The 15363-nt window shown below is 37.3% G+C and overlaps 1 protein-coding gene across 8 annotated transcripts in view; it reads left to right on the top strand.

Annotated features, from left to right (window-relative positions):
* The window catches only part of TUT4 (terminal uridylyl transferase 4), a 96211-nt gene extending 80848 nt beyond the window's left edge, over window positions 1–15363 (top strand). For 2 of the 8 annotated variants that reach the window (XM_036447231.2, XM_036447225.2), the window contains 6 exons: window positions 4209–4324; window positions 5182–5390; window positions 6262–6362; window positions 9383–9830; window positions 12930–13088; window positions 14711–15363. In XM_036447231.2, coding sequence (XP_036303124.1) covers window positions 4209–4324; window positions 5182–5390; window positions 6262–6362; window positions 9383–9830; window positions 12930–13088; window positions 14711–14799 — 1122 coding nt within the window. In that variant the 3' untranslated portion in view covers window positions 14800–15363. Of the gene's footprint in view, window positions 1–4208; window positions 4325–5181; window positions 5391–6261; window positions 6363–9382; window positions 9831–12929; window positions 13089–14621 lie in introns of all 8 variants that reach the window. The other 6 variants (XM_036447227.2, XM_036447230.2, XM_036447226.2 and 3 more) reach the window with 6 other exon arrangements.

Genomic DNA, 15363 nt, shown 5'->3' with positions numbered 1-15363 from the left:
GGTCCTCCGATATATTGACTTCTCTCATTCTGTCAGTTACCTTCTGTCTTCATTTCCCTCCTTCCCCCCTCTCCCTTTTAATTTATATTTCTGGTCTACTTTTTGTCAATACTTTAAATTTCTTTGTTTCATTGTCCTTTTGCACACTGATGTGTTCAACCTGACATGAATTTAAGCATCCACCATCTGTCTTTGCTTGGACTGCTAAGCACTAGTGGGAAAAAGTCATAAACTTATAAACTTACATAGTACAATTATAAATTAATGTTCACCAGTCTCACCTGGACTTCTGATATTATCTGACTTTTAAATTTTATTTCATATTTTAAGTACATTTGACATTCAGTGTTATCTTGTGTTAGTTTCAAGTGTACAGCATAGTGGTTAGACAATCACATACTTTACAAAATGATCCCCCCAGTATTTCAAGTACTCAACTGGCACCATCTGTAGTTATTACAGTATTATTGACTATATTCCTCTGCTGTACTTTTACATCCCCACAACCATTTTGTAACTGCCAATTTATACTTAATCCATCCACATTCTTACCCAGTTTCCCAATCTCCTTTCCCTCTGGCAGCCATCTTTCTGTTTTCTGTGTCTATGAGTCTGTTTCTGCTTTGTTAGTTTATTTTGTTCTTTAGATTCCACATATAAGTGAAATCGTGTCTTTCTCTGACTTATTTCACTTAGCCTAATATCTTCCAGGTCCATCCATGCTGTCGCAAATGGTAAGATTTTATTTTTATTTTTTGCATTATCTGACATTCTTATTAGATTTCTTTAGTTACCTGTATTTCCTATTCAATAAGTACTATTTGATATTTCATTTATTTTACTCAAAAGTCAATACCCATTGCATTTTGTCCCATCTTTCACCTCTGCCATTCTCACTCTTAGATATTTTCCCTCAGAGACAAAAAATATGAGAGAGCAATTCTTTCAATAGTCTGCTACCAGATCTATAATTCTGACTGCATCTACAAATCTCTCTCCTTTATCAGAGACTGGTTCTTCCATATGCATTCTACATCCATTTATTATTCTCTTGAGTCTTCAACCTCTTCATCTGTGAAAATATTTTCAGAGATGAAATACATAAAATATAATTGCAGATTAGCATTTTACAGGGGGGTGGGCAACCTTTTTGCTGCCAAGGGCCGTTTGCATATTTATAACATGATTCCAGGGCCATACAAAATTTTCAACTTAAAAATTATCCTGCTATATTTTGTCAAACATTTAATCAACTCACCCCTAATGCCTTAACAGGGCCTGACCAAATTATTCCCCGGGCTTTATATGGCCTATGAGCCAGACATTCCCCACCCCTGATTTAATAGATGAACATTTGCCATTGATTTTAGTTACAGGAAATACTAACTTTTAAACTTCAACTAAGAGAAATGTCTCTTTCTGAGGGACATTTTTAATTAGTAAACTTGTATTACAAAAAAATTCTATTCAATTATTAGTGTATTTTGCAATTCTTTTTTTTGTTGTTTAAATTTCTTTAATGATTAAGGTATCACATATTTGTCCTCATCCCCCCATTCCCATCCCAGAACCCTCCCCATGCATACCCCCACCCTCCTTTTGTTCTTGACCACTGGTTAGGCTCATATGTATGCACACAAGTTCTTTGGTTGATCTCTCCCTTTTATCCCCACTCTCCCCTACCCTCCCTCAGAGGTCCAACAGTCTTATCCATGCCTCCTTATCTCTGGGTCTGTTCTTGTTCATTAGTCTACATTGTTCATCATTTCCCCCAGATGAGTAAGATCATGTCCTACTAGAAATACACTTATAAGAACCAAAAATGAGACAAGCAATAATGGTTATGCTGAAAGGCATATGAAATAGTCTGTAGTGAGTTTCTTTCTGGGCCAACAGTTCTTTTGACACCCAATTTCAATGTCAAACAGTTCCTTATGTGTACATGTCAGCAATGATATTTCAGTTCTGGATGGTGGACAAATGGTGGTAATACAGGTCTCACCCTCTCTGGTTTGGTCCTGGGCAACCTGCAGTGACACACAGCTGCTGACTGCTATTATGGCAAGTGGACATCAGGGTCTTCCATCTCTGGGCTGCTTCTCTTCTGTCTTCATGGCTGGAGTAGTCCTGTCAATTCCTCTCTGTTGCCAGAATCCACATAGTCTCGGAGTTGTTTTCTATATTTTGCTATTCTTTAATACAAATTTTTGTGGAAATTTGCTTTCTCTCTTGTTATATAAGCACCTAACCTACCTACTATCTTCAATTTTGTCACAACACCTAAAATATTTACCATCTGGCTCTTTATAAAAAAAGTTGCTGACCCCCAGGTCTAGGTCACCTTAACTCGATGGATTAAAGAGATTCAGAAATTGAATGGATGCAGTTTGGTGATTAACTACAGGTTATGGTGCAGGAGAAGTTGAGGATGACTCCTAGATTTCTGCCTTAGGCAACTGAGTGAATTGAGAAAGGCCTACATTTTGTCCTGGAAAAAAATTTTGTGATGATTTTATTTAGCTACATTGTTTTCATCAGTAGTAAATGTAAAGAATTAAAAAAAACAAAAACTGCTTTATTGAAATATAATTCACATTCTGTACAATTCACCCATATAAAGTGACCAGTACAGTGTTTTTGGTATATTTGCAGGATTGTGCAGCTGCCATCACAGTCCAATGTTAAAACATTTTCATCCTCTCTTAAGGAAACTCCTGTTCCCATCAGCAGTCAATCCCCATTCCTCCTCTCTCCCACTCTCCAAACCACTAATCTACTTTTTGGTTCTGTAAATTTGTTTATTGTGCATATTTCATGTAAATGGAATCATAGAATTTGTACCGGTAGACTTTTGTAACTGACTTCTTTCATTTAGTGTAATCTCTTCATGTTATAGCATGTATCAAAATTTCATTTCTTTTTATGATTGAATGGATATATATCGCATTTTATCCATCCAGTCACTTGTTGGCCATTTGTGTATTTTATAGTTTTTGGCTCTTGTGAGTAATGCTGCTGTGAATATTCCTGTACAAATTTTTGGATGGATGTTTTCATTTTGGGGTTGTGAATATACCTAACGGAATTGCTGAGCCGTTTTGACAAATTTGTTAATTTTTCTTAGGAACTGCCAAACTGTTTTATAAAGCAGCTGTGCTATTTTATGTTCCCATCATCAATATATGTGTGTTCTAGTTTTTCTGCATCCTCACCAATACTTACAATTATGAGTGTCTCCTACTTTTATCCTTGACTTTAGATAGATTTGAAGAACACTAAGGAGATATCTTTTCTTGCTTTCCAGAGATATGTGTACTGTCAGAACAAACTAGTATTTGTGATAGTGCTAAATGGAGCTAAAACTTACAAGGTGCTTTCGTAAAGCAAAAGTGAGCTGGTGAGCATCAACCCATGCACCAAGAGGTCACCAGTTCGATGATTCCTGGTCGGGGCACATGACTTGGGTTATGGGCTTGATCCCCAACAGGGGGCATGCAGGAGGCAGCAGATTGATGTTGATATTTTCTCTCATTGATGTTTCTCTCTCTCCTTTGTCCCTTCCTCTCTCTCTAAAATCAATTTATAAAGAACATACTAAAAACATCAAAATATGTTCTTATTTGCATAGAGCTCTTTTATACAGAATAATTCCTTTCCAGAAGTAGCCTGCTATAGCAATAAGCAGGAGCTTTGGAGTCAAATAGACTTAGCTTTAAATCCTTTCTTTGTCTGCTACTTACCAGCTTTTTTACTATGGGCAAATGACTTTTCTGAAGCTAAGTTTCCTCAAGTAGGAAATAAAGATGAATGTAGTTTTTACTATATTGAGATAGTATACAGAGACGCTACAGATGAATGAGAGAACAGTGTGGATGTAAAGTGTTTAGAACTGTTAAAACTGAGATAGTGATGGTGATAATTCAGAATCTCATTTCTTTTTGTTTTGTTACTTCCCCCCCCCCCCTCTTTCTCTCTCTCTCGTGTGTGTGTGTGTGTGTGTGTGTGTGTGTGTGTGTTTGTGTTTTGTTCATTTTGTTTCCTGTGAATCTCATTTTCATATCATCATTTTAATTGCAGTGAAATATTTGGTATTATTTTCTTTTTTTAAAAAAAAACAAACACACTTTTGCATCTTGGTCTCCTTTCCATTTGTTTTAAAAAGTGTTTAAGTGATTTTTTTTTCTAATAAAGTTGTATTTTCTCCCTAGGAGTACTTCTTTGATTCCAGAGTATTAACAGATGGAGAACTGGCTCCCAATGATCGATGTTGCCGTGTTTGTGGAAAAATAGGCCACTACATGAAAGACTGTCCTAAAAGGAGAAGGTTGGCAAATGATTTTGTGTCAGTGTTACAGGGAAATTAAAGATAAGGTCAATTGTAGCTATAACTGTGTTCAGATATCTTCAAGTAAAAAAGTTCAGGGCTTTATTTGTGGCACTGTGGTGTCTCATAATATTCATTCATTTATTAAATGTGGTTTTTTTTTAATTAAAGAAGCATTTATTGACACCTATTGTATGCTGAGCACTGTGCTAGGAGCCAAGAAAAAAAAAACAAACAAGTCATGGGATTCTAGCTGAGGACCTCAAACTTACAAACCAATATTAAAATATAATTAACTGAATTTTTGAGGTATATCCTGTGAAATATATAACATTTACCTTGAGGAATATGCATTTTACATACCCCCTAAATATATATATCTATGAAAAATACTTTTCTGCATTATATTTATTTATACACACACACACACACACACACTATGTTTAATAGGCCAGGAAAATCCCTTTAGTTATCATATCTTTCCTAATTATAAAGTCTTAGCACTTTTCAGGCAGAACAGGCTCCCTCATTTTTTTTCACTGCTATTTTATTTTCTAAGTTTAGGCAAGATACTTAACCCCAGTTTCTTTTCCTATTAAAGAAGATAATACCAATCTCTAAGGATTGTTATAAGATTAAACTTAGATGTTTTTAATTTGATGTTTTATTATAAAAGTACTGGAATATCCAGTTTTTGTCATATGAGTAGGTGTGCTATAAATGTGAGTTCCTTTGCCTTCAAAACGATGCATGAAACATGGGCATGTTGGTTCTTTAATTGTGAGACTCCTGTATAGTTTAGTTGTTCTGTGACTCCCTCAGTTTACAAGTCCCTAGCCCCACATTATTGGTATCAGCAGTTTACTGTTTAGAGTAAAGAAGAAAGACAGTGAAGAAGAGAAGGAAGGGAATGAAGAAGAGAAAGACTCTCGAGACCTTGACCCTGAGACTCGAGACTTCAGAGAACCACGAGACCTCAGATGCTTTATCTGTGGAGATGCGGGGCACGTGCGAAGGGAGTGCCCAGAGGTCAAGCTGGCACGTCAGAGGAATAGCAGTGTGGCAGGTAAATAGAAAAGATTAATCGTCTCTGGTGAAAACGAAGTAATTTATATTGATGTCATTCTAAGGACTCAAATTCTTCTCTGCTCCAAACCTAGCTGTATGATTTTGGACCTTGTGATTTCTTAAAAAGATAAAGTTTAGACAGGCTTTTATCTTCAACAGTATTTGGATATGTTCACTTTCTAGGTCTTAGCAGTCTGTTGGATTCAGCCAATTCCCTCTAAGTATTCTTTAGATTTTAGTCACACTCTACTTCTCTCAATATAAAAATTAACAGCCCAGCTGGTGTGGCTCAGTGGTTGAGTGTTGACCCATGAACCAGGTGGTTACTGTTTGATTCCTGTCAGAACGAAAGCCTGTGCTGTGAGCTTGATCCCTTGTAGGGGAGCATGCAGGAGGCAGCCAGTTGGTATCTCTCATCACTGATGTTTCTATCTTTCCCTCTCCCTTCCTCCCTCTGAATTTAAAAAAAGTTAACAAGTTAACTCCCTCCAGTCCCCACTGCCATCAAGTTAATGAGACGTTTTCTTCTGGGGATATATCCCAAATGAGAGTGTATTGAAAGAAAAGAATAAAATATTTTAGAACTGATGATTTTCAGTTATTCGGATTCTTAGTACAGAAGGTAATTTCTCAAATAAATATATTGTCTTCTTAAGAAAAGCAGTGTGACATTTGTTTTGGTTTCTAGGACCAGTGTATTTTCTAATGGTCAGGATTGAAAAATGGCTTTAAAAAATAGTTGTTATAAGTCCTTCGCTAACATTTCATAGTTTAAAAGTCCAAGTTTATAAAAGAGACTTAGAGAGACTTGAGACGCTTATAGATTGTCATTTCTTTCTTTTGATTTCCTTTCTAATGTTTTCTCTTAGCAGCCCAGCTGGTTCGCAACCTTGTAAACGCCCAACAAGTGGCTAATTCATCCCAGCAACAGGGCGATCAGTCCATAAGGACTAGACAGTCCTCAGAATGTGTAAGTACTCTACCTGCAAAGGGGTTAGTCTTGGCCAGAAGATAGTACTATTTGGGCTGGGTAGCAGGGTTGATCTTTCAGACTGGTAAATGCAATCTTCCAGATTACATAGTGCTCTTTAGAAATGTCCTTGCTAAGCATATGAGGTAGAAAAGAGGATTGTTTGGGGGTAATGTAGATCTGTGTTTATACCTATGAGCAAGCTCCTTAACTTCATTGAGCCTACTTCCTTATTTGTAAAATAAGATAACTACTTTATAATGTTATTGGTTAGATTAAAATAAGGTAATGACTTTGAAGTTGCATGTTTTGCCCAGTATAAAGATAACTGTACCATTAACAAAAATAGACACAAAAATTGAGCTATATTAAGGGTTTGGTATGTTGGGGCAATACACACAAGGCATTTCACTTGCTTGAAACTTCTGTTTGTCTTCTTTTAGCTGTTATGGATACCTAGTGAAATATACCCTGTAAAAGACAGAGTATTGAATTAGAATTCAGATTCACAGGTTTCATATTAACTTTGAGTTACTCTTAACCTTTATCTGAATCTGTATTCACCTTTTATATTAATTCAATATTAATTGAATGCTTATTATAAACCTGACAATGTGCTTTAGTGCTTCACACTTATCAAATATAATAATTTTAGTGGCTATGTGAAATGGTAGATAATTAGTATCAAATTGGGAAGCTGAGAACAAGAAATTAAAAATTCAAACCCAGGTATATGTAGTTTCAAAGCTGTTAACTCTTAAACATATTAAATCTGATGTGATCTGCATTTTAGAAAAAAAACCAAAAAAACAGACCATTTGAAAACTAGTAACAGAGAGTCTTGGAAAAACATTTAGGAGCCCACTAAAATGTATCTACTATCCTGAATTTGGTGTTTATGTTTTTCCCATGTATTGTTTAATCTTCACAAAAACTTATGAGGTAGGTTATTATTACGTATATTTTAAAGGTGAAGAAACTGAGGTTTGAGTTTCTTGCCTGAGGTCAACAGATACTTGGAACCAGAACTTGAACCCTCAAGCTGTCTCCAAAACCTATACTCTGAACCACTTTCCTCTACAGTCTCTTTCATTCTCTGCTTCTAGCACTTACCTTTCTGTCAGCTAAGATTTGGGAAGAGTCTAATGGATGTTACTATTGTGGTGTCTCACAAAGCACTTCAACCTCAACATGTCTAGAATGTAGCTTATGTTCTCTCCAGCTCCCCTCTTTCTCTTATGTTCTTCATTTCTTTACATGATCGCCATATTAGTTTCCAGAACTACTCCCTGCTACTGAACCCTTACATCCAGTCAGCCATCAAGTCCTAGTATTTGTGCGTATAAAAAATAACCAGCTCTCCCTGGCCAGGTGGCTCCGTGGGTTGGAGCGTAATCCTGTACACCAGTGTTTCCCAAAGTGCGGTGCGCGTACCCCCATGGGTACGGGAAGAGTTTGGTGGGGGTACGTGTTGCACCGGAGTTTGGTGGGGATATGCACTGCGCCGTGCTTAGCTGCGCCTAATTCTACGTTCTCATGAGTATGAGGGGTACTCAGCGTTATGAAAATTATAGAAGGGGGACACATATGTCAAAAGTTTGGGAAACACTGCAGTGTGCACCGAAAAGATAGCAGGTTTAATTGCCTGTCAGGGCATGTGCTTAGGTTGTGGGTTGGATTCTCAGTTGGGGCACATGTGGGAAGTAACTGATCAATATTTCTCTCTCACATTCTCTCTCTCTCTCTCCCTCCCTCCCTCCCTCTCCCCCTCCTCTTCCTTCCCTCCTCCTTTCTAGCTCTTCCTCCCTCTACTCTTACCCCTCTTTCCCTTTCTCCCTCTTTCCTTCTTCCCTTCTCCCTTTCTCCCCCTCTCTCTCAAAATCAATTCAATATCCTCGTTTGAGAATTTAAAAAAACCAAAAAACTAGCTCATAACCATTTGCTTCCCTCTGTTCCTGTGTTGTATTTCCTTGGCGTAGGCTGCCATCATCTCAGGACCTCTGTATGATAGCAGCCTTTTAAACAGGGCCAACAGTCTTTTACTTAAAATAGTCTCTATTTCATTCCCATTGAGCCAGAACATGTTTTCTAAAATGCAGATTGATCATGTTTGTGATGTGTTTAAAACCCTTTGGTGGTTTCCCAGAGCCCTCAGGATAGTCTAAACTATGGCGCCTATAGGGACCTTCATTATCTTACCCTATTAGTTCTTCAGTCTCAGATCTGCCATTCCTCTTCCCTTAATAATAAACTTCTTTTAGGTTCCTGTTACTTTAAGAGCCACATGTTTTTGTGCCTATAGATTTTCAGTCATGTTGTTCCCTCTGCCTAAAACTCTCTCCTCCTTATTCCTACCCTTTTTAAAGTCAGATGGGTTTCTATTTACCCTTGAGTCTCAACTTAAGGGTCATTTTCTCTGGGAAGCTTTCCTTGGTTTCCTCTTTCTTTCATCTTACCTTCCCTATTCTTCCAAAGTTGGTTTAGGTGTTCACTCTGTGATTTCAGTATACACTGTACACTGTTACATTCCTTTTCATAGCAATAATTGTACTTTATTGTGATTGCTTATGTAATCATGATCTGCTCCTTCTCCTTTCCCCCACAATCTTCAAGCTCTATGAAAGCATACATATGAGTGTAGTATTTTTAATTTCTAAACAGTGCTTAGTAAATACTTGTTGAAGGACTGAATGAAAGTGACTGTGAGATATTTAGATATAAGTTTCTAATTACAATTGGAAATGTGGGTTCTACATGATGAGAATGGTTTCTGGGTTCTCCTTTGGGCTGTGAAAAGGTTTATGAAGTGATACCTATATGAGGGTGGGTTTGAGAACCTTGCAAAAAAATTCTACTTTCATGTAATATGGGATTCTGCTATTTGTTATGTACATCATAGAGCTCTGTTTTTAATGTTCTAATTAAATAACTCCATAATTTTCTGTTTTGATAATCTCTGCTTTTATAAAATAAGATGTTTATAAATGAATTTAAAAATGTATCTCTTTTTTCCTCTGCAGTCTGATTCACCATCTTATTCTCCCCAGCCCCAACCATTCCCACAGAACTCTTCCCCATCAGCTGCCATTACCCAGGCTTCACCCCAGCCAGGATCCCAACCCAAACTTGGCCCACCTCAGCAGGGAGCCCAGCCCCCCCACCAGGTCCAGATGCCTATATATAACTTTCCCCAGTCACCGCCAACTCAGTATTCTCCCATGCACAATATGGGACTGTTGCCAATGCACCCCCTCCAGATCCCTGCCCCCTCCTGGCCTCTCCATGGCCCAGTGATCCACTCTGCACCAGGCAGTGCCCCCAGCAATATTGGCCTGAACGATCCCAGCATCATCTTTGCACAGCCTGCTGCCAGACCTGTGGCAATCCCTAACGCCTCTCACGATGGACACTGGCCTCGTACTGTGGCTCCAAATTCCCTGGTGAACAACGGCGCAGTGGGGAACTCTGGTAAGCCCCTTTTTTTCTTTTGTGCCTGTCTGTAGGAAAGTTTGGGTGCTCAGTATTACTGGTCCAACTTGGGAAAATAAGTGTGAAGAAAAGGATGACAAACAATGTCTGTGGAGGGAACATTTATTATATGGCATGGGGCAGTTGCTTAATTTCTTTGTTCATTGATTTCATCTGTAAAATAGGGATTTAATAGTATCTAACTCACAGAAATGTTATGAATACTAAATGTAATATACATAAATATTATTTTTTAATATTTGAAATTTTAACTGCAACACTGCTTTGTGTGTATTATTAGCACTCATTTTACAGTTGAGGAAATTGAAGGGTTAAGTAATTTAACTATCATAATAACTTATTGTAGATCCAAGATTTAATCCAATTTTTCTTCAAAACCCGTGTTTCTCCTAAATTTTTTTTTTTTTTTTAATATTCAGAGAGGAAGGGAGAAGGATAGAGAGTTAGAAGCATCAATGAGAGAGAAACATCGATCAGCTGCCTCCTGCACCCCCCCCCCCACTGGTTATGTGCCCACAACCAAGTTATATGCCCTGAACTGGTATCGAACCTGGGACCCTTCAGTCCATAGGCCGATGCTCTATCCACTGAGCCAAACCGGTTTTGGCTGCCCTAGATTTTTTTTTTTTAATATATTTTATTGATTTTTTACAGAGAGGAAGGGAGAGGGATAGAGAGCTAGAAACATCGATGAGAGAGATACATCGACCAGCTGCCTCCTGCACACCCCCTAACAGGGATGTGCCCGCAACCAATGTACATGCCCTTGACCGGAATTGATCCCGGGACCTTTCAGTCCGCAGACCGACACTCTACCACTGAGCCAAACCGGCTTCGGCTGCCCTAGATTTTTACTATCTCCCAATAAAAAGCAATTCTTTGGAAAGAAAAAGATATTGGTAGCATTTTTGTAGCATTAAAATATTTTTTTCTGGTATTTAAGAAATAGATATTCATTATAGGACATTTGAAAGAGAAAATCATAATCTTAATTCCTATACATAATTGCTAAGTAACATTTTGGTTTATTGCCACCATTCATTTTCTAGTATTTACATATTTATAAATAGTTCATATATGCCATAAATACTAGTTTTGTATCCAGTTTTTTATTAATAATAACTTTTATTTTTAAAACTATTATGGAAAATTTGAAATACACACAAAAGGAGAGAGTAAAATACAATGACCTCTCCCTACCCCTGTTAGCCAGCTTTAATAGTAATCTACATTTGCTGTTCTTTTATCTGTCCCTTTCATGCCATTAAAAAATTTGGGGGGGCTTGATTATTTCATCAAATATGAGACATTGTTTCAAATTTGCTTGTAAACTGTATCTCTTAAAAATAATCAAGATCATATAGAGGATTATCTAATCCTGGTTCCTTTCCTCCTATTTCTCTAAAATATTATTTTTTATTTATGTAAATCAAGATTCAAACAAAGCCCATTCATTGTATGCAGCTAGTATGGGCTTTAGTTTTCTTGCTCCCTACTCATCCATAGCTAATACCTTCTCATTTGAGTTCCTGATAGGATATTTAATGAATAAGGGTAGTGTCTTTTAATTATTTCTCGCCTCATTGTGACCCTAAATGAGAAAAACCACCAAGAATAATCCAGAAGATAGAGGGGGTAATACAATTAAAGATCATCTCAAAGGGAAGTAGATTGGTGGGTGTAGTTTGCCAGAGAAAGTATAGGAGTCATATTTTTTTGAGTGCCTACTTATATACCAGAAACTGTACAAGCCACTTTTATTTTTGTTATCTAATTTAATCTTTATAACAACCTGAGGTTCATAATTGAGCCTTTTATGATTTGAACTTATTAGACCTGTTTGGCTCTAAAACCCTAGTTCTCAAGTATTATACAACAGTGCCTCAGCTTCTAATAAATAAAATCTCTTTTCAAGCCAAGATATAATTAATTCTAGGATAGTTGGTATTGTCTTTAGATAAAATGTAAACTTCTCAATAATGTACTAAGATTTTATTGAAATACAGATCCTACCTACCTATACAGCCTTTTCTTTCTTTTTTTAAAATATATTTTATTGCCAAAACCAGTTTGGCTCAGTGGATAGAGCGTCGGTCTGCGGACTGAAAGGTCCCGGGTTCGATTCCGGTCAAGGGCATGTACATTGGTTGCGGGCACATCCCCGGTAGGGGGTGTGCAGGAGGCAGCTGGTCGATGTTCTCTCTCATCGATGTTTCTAGCTCTCTATCCCTTCTCTCTCTTCCTCTCTGTAAAAAAATCAATAAAACACATATATATTTATATATTTAAAATATATTTTATTGGTTTTTCATAGAGAGGAAGGGAGAGGGATAGAGAGTTAGTTCTCTTTCTTCCTCTCTGTAAAAAAATCAATAAAACACATATATATTTATATATTTAAAATATATTTTATTGGTTTTTCATAGAGAGGAAGGGAGAGGGATAGAGAGTTAGAAACATCGATGAGAGAGAACATCGACCAGCTGCCTCCTGCACACCCCCTACCGGGGATGTGCCCGCAACCAATGTACATGCCCTTGACCGGAATCGAACCCGGGACCTTTCAGTCCTCAGATCGACGCTCTATCCACTGAGCCAAACTGGTTTCGGCCCTATACAGCCTCTTCTGTTACCACTTCCTCCCTTTACCCCTATTTCTATTTTGTCAGTTATTTTGAAGCTTCCAAATTACTGTGCTTTTCTGCAGTCTGTCTTTTAAATGCCATCCTTTTGTCTAAAATGCCATCCGTGCTCCATTTTGCATAACGTGTTCCTTGTAGTTTAAAACTCAGTTTTAGTCAGTTATCTTAGGGAAAACTTTATCCGTGAACAACTTAGTTAGCCCCTTTGGAACACCTTCTGATGTTATAGCAATTACAACATATTATTGCATATATAGTTCTATACGTCTCCTGTGTGAGTAAATTGAACACAATGGTAGTGTTTGATTTTTTTTTTTTTTAACGTTTTGGTATCCTTTGCATTTAGCACAGTTCTTGCCAGTCATAGGTATTTGTGGAATGAAGAACTATATGAGTGAACAAACTGGTTTTAAATGTCTTTTCTTATTTATTGCAGAGCCAGGCTTTCCAGGACTAAACCCTCCAATTCCTTGGGAACATGCACCACGCCCCCATTTTCCTCTTGTCCCAGCTTCGTGGCCTTATGGTTTGCATCAAAACTTCATGCATCAGGGAAATGCCAGATTTCAGCCCAACAAACCTTTCTATACTCAAGGTACCATTGCTTACAAATGTATTAATGTGCTGGGTGGGTTCTGGGACCGGGAGCCTTTGTGAGGACCAGGACCTGGGAGTGAGAATTCATGCATTCAGGAAGCATTTATTGAGAAAACATACGGTTTGTCAGACTATGATAGGTGCTTATTGCTCAAGCAAGAATAAAGTAAGACTCCCATACTTAATGAATGTTTTATTAGGAGAGCCAGACATGTAAAATAGAAGAGATTAGGAGCTTAGAGGAATCAGTTAATGTCCTAGCAGTGAGAGCAGAATGTGGACACCAGGGATCAAATCACACAAGATTTTTACATTTGAACTGGATCTTAAAAGAAGTACAGGACTTTTTCCCAAAAAATATTTTCTAGAGATTAGAGAGGAGGAGTGTTTTTAGCTGAGGGAATTAATATATGCAAAATTTCTGAGTCCAGGTAGGAAGAGGTTAGTGGGAAAGACGTGTAGGTGAAGAGACTAGAGAAGGTAGGCTGGGCAATCTCATGAGAGTTTGTACTCAGTTTATTATGAAGTCAGGATCTAATAGAAGTTTTTTGTTTTTAAAAATGTGTTTTTATTGATTTCAGAGAGGAAGGGAGAGCAAGAAAGAGATAGAAACATCAATGGTGAGAGAAAATCAATGATGGACTGCCTCCTGCACGCTCCCCACTGGGGATCGAGCCTGCAACCCAGGCATTCGCCCTGACTGGGAATTGAACCATGACCTTTCTGGTTCATAGGTCAGTGCTCAACCACTGAGCCACACCGGCTGGGCTCTAATAGAAGTTTTGAGTTGAGTAGTGACAGGGTCAGATTTGATTAGTAAAACTAAGATTTGAATGACATTAGAATTCACTATATTCTGTTGGTATTAATGTACCAATAATGGCTTTTATCTAAGTAATGAATATTACAAACTAAGGAGAATGCCAAGGAACTTGGATGATTTTATCTAGCCTACTTGCCTCAGAGGTATCTCAATTCTAATAGGGAATGTTCAGCTCTTGGTTAACCTAATTTAAAAAACTAGAATCAGAGTTATTACAGTTAAACTTAGCAGTTCAAGAAATTAAAGAAATATACTCAGGAAATGTTGACTTAGTGATAATTTTAAGGGGAAGCCACTGGTATGTCTGTCAGGCTTCTTAAACTATCCATGTTTGTTGGGGCATCCCAGTATTACAGATTGGCAGAACCTTGACGGTGACTGCTTTTTATCTTCCAAGCAAAGAACTAGGGCTGCGGGAAGTTACATTGGTCATGCAAGCCTTTTTAGGAAGCGAGTTTGACGTTCTTCCCTGGTAGGTCTGATCCCCGTGATTCCACCGCTCCATCTCTCTCTTTTGCCTTCCTTTTTGCTTTTATATACCTACATTTCCTTTTCCTCTTCCTCCTCCCCCTACCAAATATTTTGACATGCTTAATCACATCTTCACTGTATAAATAGAAAAAAAAAAATAGCTGAAGTTAATTGTAGGGGGTTATCAGATAAGTAGGCACAAGCCTTTCAGTTTCCTGTCTGTGTTGTGTCCAACAGACAGATGTGCCACCCGTCGGTGTAGAGAGCGTTGTCCCCACCCACCAAGAGGAAACGTGTCGGAGTAATGCGAGTCCATTTTCTTTCAGCTGGTCTACCGATGCACAGCAACCAGCCAATCCTGCTGTCTCAAGGGTATCCGTACCTCAATGTCAGTTACATTCAGCAGAAAAAGTGACATTTAATGGAAAGCAAAACAAATCAGGTCCTGATTTAAAATTTTAACACGTTTAGATAGCTTATTTAAATTCTAAAACTGTTTTTAAGAACTGTATTATTTGTATATAAATATGAACTATAGTTTTTACTAGTATCACCACATTGAGTGATACAAATTTCATCTATTTTATTACCCTATTTTTAAGGGAATTTTATGTTTTGTTTAACCTTGATGAATTGTATAAAGAGAGAATTTAAAAAATTACATTCTTTATTTTCTATTAGCTGTATTCATACTTTGGTTGCTTCAGACTTTATATATATTGTTCTTAAGAATTAGAAAGACTTTCATGTGTTTTAAATTTGTCACTTCTATTCTTTACAGAACCTTGTAGTGCCAAAAACTTTTTAAAAGGTAAAAAAAAAAATAAAAATAAAAACTACAACATGAAGATTCAGAATTTTTTCTTTTACAGTCTTGTACAGTATATTGAAAATATTCAAACTTGAACAGAAAATTGCTTTTGTCTGTATTTGAAGTAATTCTATTTTAAGTTAATAAATCTTTTTGACAAGAGTCAAA

Source organism: Pipistrellus kuhlii, unplaced genomic scaffold (assembly GCF_014108245.1).
Source record: "Pipistrellus kuhlii isolate mPipKuh1 unplaced genomic scaffold, mPipKuh1.p scaffold_m20_p_2, whole genome shotgun sequence".
NCBI lineage: Eukaryota > Metazoa > Chordata > Mammalia > Chiroptera > Vespertilionidae > Pipistrellus > Pipistrellus kuhlii.
This window is presented reverse-complemented; position numbering and strand designations above follow the sequence as displayed.